The sequence below is a fragment of the Mus pahari genome, chromosome 11 (assembly GCF_900095145.1).
Source record: "Mus pahari chromosome 11, PAHARI_EIJ_v1.1, whole genome shotgun sequence".
Taxonomy (NCBI): Eukaryota; Metazoa; Chordata; class Mammalia; order Rodentia; family Muridae; genus Mus; species Mus pahari.
The window spans coordinates 57,821,945-57,829,577 of record NC_034600.1 but is presented as its reverse complement, the minus strand read 5'-3'; the positions used below and the strand labels follow the sequence as shown (position 1 = coordinate 57,829,577).

General features: G+C 40.1%; 1 protein-coding gene across 1 annotated transcript in view; it reads right to left on the bottom strand.

Annotated features, from left to right (window-relative positions):
- Adamts12 (ADAM metallopeptidase with thrombospondin type 1 motif 12) overlaps nucleotides 1-7,633 on the bottom strand; it is a 277,501-nt gene that overhangs the window by 29,683 nt on the left and 240,185 nt on the right. The window contains exon 20 of the mRNA XM_021208250.2: nucleotides 192-344. Coding sequence (XP_021063909.1) covers nucleotides 192-344 — 153 coding nt within the window. The remainder of the gene's footprint in view (nucleotides 1-191; nucleotides 345-7,633) is intronic.

Below are 7,633 nucleotides of genomic sequence, written 5' to 3'. Positions count from 1 at the left end.
AGACCAGGCTGGCCTCGAACTCAGAAATCCACCTTCCTCTGCCTCCTGAGTGCTGGGATTAAAGGCCTGCGCCAGGTCCTTGCTTTTTTAAGGAGACATACAGAAGGGAGGCAGGGAGAGAGAATGGAGGGGAGTAGATGTTTTCATATAGGGCCCTCCCCTTTACCTGAAAACACAGCATCAAAGATTACCTGGCTCCAGTTTCCCACTCGCCAGCCAGCACAGGGGCGGAGGTGGCACTTTTTAGCAGGGTCTGGCCTCTGAATGGTTGTGCAGTCAGCATTCACCCCAGTGCTACACTCCACACTCCTCCAGTAGGCCCCCAGCCCACAGGTGGTGGAGCACTGCAGCAGGAAGGGAGGAAGAGAAGACAGACTGAGAGCTTTTTTCAGGACCACCGATCACTGGGCACACAGAGACAAAGATTTCCTGTCCCAGATGCTAAAGTTGTCCCAGGTGTAAAATAAACACAAAATTTGAATGTCTGGATGAATAGTTTAAAACGAATGGCTTTAATATCTGTAGTCAAGGATCATCTACCTGTATACAAAAGGAAATGAAAATATGCTTTTCCTTGATACATATACTGACCCAAATGCCTGGGCCACAGACACACTGCCGTATTACTCCAGCTCAGAAAGGATGTCAGACGTGAGCATCTGCCTCGAAGCTCATGTCCAATGTGGCAATGACTTTCACCCACTTTCTTTCAGTGGCAACCTCAGGGTACTGGTTAGTACTATTATAGGCTGGACAGAGACCCTGAGGCTTAATGCTGGCTTGCCCACGGAGGAAGAGGGCTCTCTTCCTCCAGAGGCCATGCCATATATTCTGGTAGTTTCTCTCCAACTCTAGCATCTCTGGGTAACATCCAGGAACCCCGCTAAATGCAGATTTGAGATTCTACATGTTTCACAAAGTGCAGGTGGTCTGCCACTGTTGGTTCTCAGACCACAGAGCTGGAGTAGGGAAGAGCTTACCAAAGGCTGCCCTTCACTCCTCCATCCAGTGGCAGGGCACGCGGTAGTGACCTTTTCCATGGGTACAGTTCATTTTTCTCAGGGTGTTTCCTTTATTATCACAAGTTTAGCTTGCATTCACCTTGAAGAGTACACAGTTTGTCCCATTTTATCTTTTCCTCCCCTTGTATCCTCTTTTTCTGCTCACCCTTGGAAAGGATCATTTCTGAATGCATAAAATATGCTCAGATTTGAGCATATTTAAAAGAAAGTTGCTTTTTATAAATTATATAAATCAAGATCTGCCTTACATTTCCTTGGCTACATATTTACCCTCTGGTGCAAATTTTGGTATTATAAAGTATCTATCTATATCTATCTATCTATCTATCTATCTATCTATCTATCTATCTATCTATCTATCTGTAATTATGTGTGTATATATCTGTATATGTTTATGTGTGTATATATATATATATATATATATATATATATATATATATATATATACATATACATATATATACACACATATACATAGTCACATTTATTTCTTAAGTAAATTGTAGAATCCCAGAATGGGAAAAGTAGAAAACACCCAGGGTCATAACCTTATTTTAATTTTCATTTATAGAAGCAATTTCTTCTCATCCTTACAATCATTTAGGACTTGATCTGAGTCTATCTGGTTTCTCTTTGAATGTAATTATACATCTATTTAGTAGAGACCACAACAGCTAAACACGTACTGACCACGTCATGGATTAAGCCCACTAATGTTCTCCATCATTCACCCTCACACTCTCCCAGAGTTGGAATCAAATGAAGGCTGTTCCTGTGTCGTCTTTTGGATACTAGGACACGGCAGCAAAAACTACACCAGTTACCAGGTTTTGCTTTCTGCTTTTGCTCGGGACTCTGCTTGCACCATGAGCATAACCTGGGCCACACAAGAGCCAACATGAAACAATCAGGTGACTCAGCCGAAGCCACCCCAGGCCAGCTTTCAGCTGATCCCAGCAGGCATCTGATAGAGGAGGCTGAGGTGGATAGAACCTCCTGGTGGAGGGTACAATTATGCAGTGCATAGTCACAGTTCTGCTATTTGCTAATGGTGTGAGCTTTTGCAGATTATGGACCCCCCCCCCACAAGCTGGCAAAACTGGTGACAAGTGTAGGATCCCTTATGATTAGTTGCTGTCAGGAAGGAAGCTCACTCATGTATACTGCCTTGCACAAGCCCACACGGACAGTATGCCGTGCTGGTAACTTAATATTGTGACATAGAAAGAAAATACAGCATTTAGGAAAGCCTAGGAAAGTTGCTAATGAGACCACATTGCCAGAATAGTAAGGATCCCATTAAATCTCAAGAGTTAGCCGTAGTTCTCTGTGCCATATTTATGTGGCAAATCATATATATTATTGCCGGAGCTTGAAGTTTTATTTTCCTCGCCCGAATTGGTTTAATTTTATTTTGACAGTTTCTATTTAGGCATCCTGCAACGGTCCAAAAGTCAAGGCGACAAGAGGAAATCCACGGAAAATAGGAAAAGCAAAACAAAAACCTCATTCTGTAGATCAGAGTTCTCCTTAAGTTTAATTACTTTCAAATTGGAAGTAGGGGGTGGCAGGAAACGAGAGGACTTTGAGGAAGAGGGGGTGAAACTTCAGTCTGTCCCGGGGCCCTGGCAGCAGGTCAAGGAGCAGGTGTGAGATGCTCGAACTGGCGCAGTTACAGAGGGTCAGGTCGCCAGCAGCACCTGAAAGAATAGCTCTGAAAAGATGTGGAAATTATACTCTCACCTCCATCCTACTGCGCTACAGAAGCCTACACTTAATGGGCTGGCCCAGGGGATCCTACTGAGAGAAGCATTCAATGAGATGAGGGGTTCTGTCAAAATAAGGGCCATAAGGATGCATGGGACAGGGCTGGTGAGATGGCTCAGTGGGTAAGAGCACCTGACTGCTCTTCCAAAGGTCCAGAGTTCAAATCCCAGCAACCACATGGTGGCTCATAACCATCCGTAACAAGATCTAATGCCCTCTTCTGGAGTGTCTGAAGACAGCTACAGTGTACTTACATATAATAAATTAAAAAAAAAAAGAATGCATAGGACATAATACTTATATTTTCTGTTATGAGAACACAAATTGAAAACTCCTCTGCTTCTTGCTATATGCCTGGTGTTCTTCTATAGCTCACAGATACTTCTTTTATTTTATATTAATCTTAGGAGTCGGATAACCATCACCTACTCAGAGATGAGGAAACGGAGGGGGCATCAGGATACAGTTTCTCAGGGTTCAAGTCCATCAAGTGCATTTTCAAACTGCATGCCTTTTTTTATAGAGCCCACCTGGGTTTTTGCACCAATTATTAATCCTGAACTCTAATTAGTGAGAGAGGTGTGGTGTACAGTGAAGGCCTTGGGCAATCTTTTAATGCAGGAGAGCAGCTGAGAGCATATCCTAAGAGAGACTTCAAACCAAGCCCTAGGATACTTTAAAAATGATTTCTGGGTTAGGGATCAGAAAAGCTCTCCAGAAGACAAAGCTGAAAATGACCCCAAAGGACATGCAGGGTGTGAGGGCAGAGTGGGCAGGAGAGGAGAGCCCTGGCAGAAGCATCGTGCACGAGAGCACTGGACAAGGACACAGCAGGTAAAGGAGACTGTGGCACTTTGGAGTTCTGAAGTGCAAATTAGATGCAGAATAGCAGCAAGACTAGAAAGTCAGCTTATGTAAATCCACAACTCCAATTGGATGTTTCCTTAGACCGGTTCCTCTTTTTATCCCCCCTTATATTATTGAGAGAGTGCACTTCATGTGATCTGTATGTATTGAAAAGGCAGATGTATGTAAGCAGGACATTGGAGTAGTTAGAACGATCCTCTTACACTTCTCGTAGAGGTATGTGGGTCAGAAAATGGAAGGAATAGAGATGCACAGACCCGCAATGAGGCGAAGGCAGGTGTCCTGGGCACCAAGGGTCCTGCATTTCTAACTCCGAGATGCCATTGGTACTTTGGGCTTGGGAATTCTTCCTCAGAAAAGATTTTCCTGAACACTATAGGGATGTTTATCATTTCTGTCTCTCATATATTAAATGTGACCATTATTTAATAACCACCAAAAGTGCCCTCCCCTTCCAAATCCTTCCTACCATATCAGCCTAGGAACCACCCAGCCTTCTTCTAGCAGGAAACAAAATGGAGATGACCTAATTGATGAGGTCGTCTGACTTCAAGCGCTACTAGAGTTTGTTCTAGCAGGCTGGAGGCAGATTAGTATCAGTGGCGATTCTTGGCTTTTTGAGACATTGTAATGGACAGATGAGTGATCTGTTTACTGGAAAAACAGTTTTTAGAAATGGGCACATATAAGCATCTGAGATGCTCAATAATCCAAGGCTTCCATTCTGAATTCTGACTTTCTTTGGTAAATCCATATATGACGCTTTTTTTTTTTCTAAAAAATACATAAAAGGAATAGTAACTAAACCCTGCTATGTAGGGTGGCTCTGCCAAGTAGAGAGCTCTAATCTTCATTATATTCTTGTTGCTCTAAAAGGCTTACATGGTCCAGGTCCTTTTCTGAGGCCAGACTTCTTAGGTGACAGCAGTTTTGGTGACTATAACATTGCTGCCAACCTTTTGGTGGATTATGATAAATCCAATAAGACAATTAGTTTTATCAAAGGTGAATGGTAACATTTGAGTCTAAATGAATTATGTCTTGATTTATTACTATAATCAAGATGGTTAAAGCCCTGTGATCAAAAGTCATTATAGTGCCGAGCATGGTGGCGCACGCCTTTAATCCCAGCACTTGGGAGGCTGAGGCAGGTGGATTTCTGAGTTCGAGGCCAGCCTGGTCTACAAAGTGAGTTCCAGGACAGCCAGGGCTATACAGAGAAACCCTGTCTCGAAAAATCTTGGATACAGTAACCTGAATTTCAGTTTGTTGAATTAATAAACATTTGTCAACTGAATAGCATCTATTGAACATCATCAGGACAAAAATCACTTCAAGGCACTTAAATCCAGAAGTGGTATAATTCTGGGGTTTGAGCATGGATAAAAAGATAAGAGGATGGGTCATACTTGTTTTAGTATTTCTTTACTTATTCCCAGGATGTCATTATACATCCCAGGATGATCGGGAACTTGCTCTGCAGCCCAAGATGGTTTTGAACTCACAGTCAGTCACCAGGGCCATTAAACTTCCATACTAACTTCTGATCTGAGGAGAGCTGTCCATGCTTACTAAGAGTCCTAGTGTAGAGCTTCCCCTGCCCCCAATTATTATGATAGCCTCCCAAAGGGTCCTCCCTTCCTACTGCAACTTCCATCTAAGTTCTAGGCCTGTTCTCCCCAATGTCATCAGAGAACTGTCAATGATCAAGTGCAAAAGTTGACTCAGTCCTAAATTCAAAAGATACCATTTCTCTTTCTATAATTCTTACCTATTATATTCCTTACCAAACTTCCCCATGGGGAATCTTTTTAGCCATCTCTTTAAAACCTGGGTGTTTTCTAGGTTTCTACTGTTGGGGCTACAGGTCTTTGCAGTATGCAGGTAGCTTTTGGGTAACCTCACTCAATTTCAAGGCTATACCTACCACCCATTGATCACAGCTGCTAAATTCCCTCTCTAGTTATTGCCTTCCTCAAGAACTGAAGACTCATACACGCAAAAACATGCTAGCTATTCCTAGACATCCCAGAGGCATGCAAGGCCACACCCGTTGAATTGCTTTGACACACAGGAAGACAGCAGCCTCTCTCTTTGCTCCTTAGGGATAAGGCATGATTTTAGAAAGAAAGATACATTTGGAAAGAGTACTATTTGAAAGAAATCATTCTAAGAAACCCAACTTTACTTTAAAATGTCTACACTGAATCAATGGTGGTGATATTATAGGGACTATTTGCTTTTTTGATTTTTGATTTTTACTTTTCATATTTTTTTTATTCAGAAGTAACCAGGAGGTGCTCTCTGCGTTGTTATAAAATATGTTCTTGTGGAATACATGATTTTCTCATCTGTCTACTTTGTGTCTTCACATAACTGACTTTGCTTTTATATGTAAAATGAGCAAAGAAACATCAACTAAAACCAAAGGCTCAGAGGATGGTAATAGTGTTTTCTGATTTGTAAAGCAAGGGATTGTGGGTTCTTAGTTATCCACCCAAGTTCAGATCCCTGCTCTTCCAGTTGGTGTGTGTGATTCTAGCTATTTAACTTCTCTCAAGCTCACATCTGGTGTGTCATCAGTCTTCTTGGGCTGCAGTATTGCAGTAGAGAACTCATGCTAATTAGCTTAAAATCCTACTTCCAACATACTCCAGGCTTGTCAGTTTTCACTGTCAGCTCTTGTCACTACAGTCTTTTAGAATTTATCAGACAGGAAATATGACTAAAACCTTGGACTATGAGACAGACACATTTGTCCCTTCGACAAATGAGATCATTATGGGCACAAACATCTTTTTATCTCTGAAGCTGGATTTTTGTGAATAGAGATAAGATGTTGATTCACCAATGAAAAAATGTGATAACTAACTTTAGAACATAAATCCATGGGAAAACATAGTTCAATGGAAATAATTGCAGATTTGGCATAGAAACTTTTGGAGTTTTGAATTTACCCATATGTTGCTGGTAAAGTCAGTAACATAGTCCACGGAGGTTAGCTTACACAAAAGAAAACTTTACCCTTAATTTGTAAATTGTGGCCAAAATTCGGCATAGAGACAGTAGGTTACAGTACAAACAGAAAGTCTATCATCAAACTGAATGTGAGCCCTTGGACATTTACTTAGCCATCAGCATCTTAGGTTCTCTACTTGTACTTCAGCATGCACGGGATAGACGTCATCTACTCTCTAGGACTGCCAAAGGAAAAATCATAAGAGACAATACGTGACGATGCTCTAGAAATTAGCATGCCTTATAAATTGCTCTAACTGTATTTTTGTTATTATAGTAATGGCTATATTATTTTAGAAGGCTGTTATTAATTAACTGCTATAGTTTGCCTCTCTTTAGAAAAGAAAGTAAAACATAAAATTAAAAAAACTTGAATTATTTGAATGTGTATATTAATTTATATATTCATATACTAAACTTACTATTAATTTTTTAAAATTAAAATAGGTAGGAAACCATTTTAGTACCTCAAAGGAAAAAACCGAACATCTAGTCAAATTTCTAAAGCTTGAAAGTAGGGGATAAAATTTTATCATAATGTATAGTTCTTAGATACTACAATTATTTCAATAAGACATAGTGAAATTTTTAATGAGGCCATTCAAAATGAACAAACAAAAGAGAATTAGATAATGAAGGTTGGTAAAAAGCTCTGTGAGTAGGTAAAGCTTGTAATATGTAATTATGTATTAATAAAGGAGCTTAGGTATGTCACAGGTAGAAAGTGCATCCTTTGATAGATATTTCCTCTCAAGCTTGTTATGATCACAAAAATTAAAATGGTAAATATTAATATAAAACCAAAGGATATATCTGCCTCCTTTGATATTTATATTTATATTGATATATTGATATATCCCTTTGGCATCTATCTATCTATCTATCTATCTTTCTTTCTATCTATCTATCTATCTATCTATCCATCTCTTTCTTTTTTTTTTTTTTTTTTTTAATTTTTT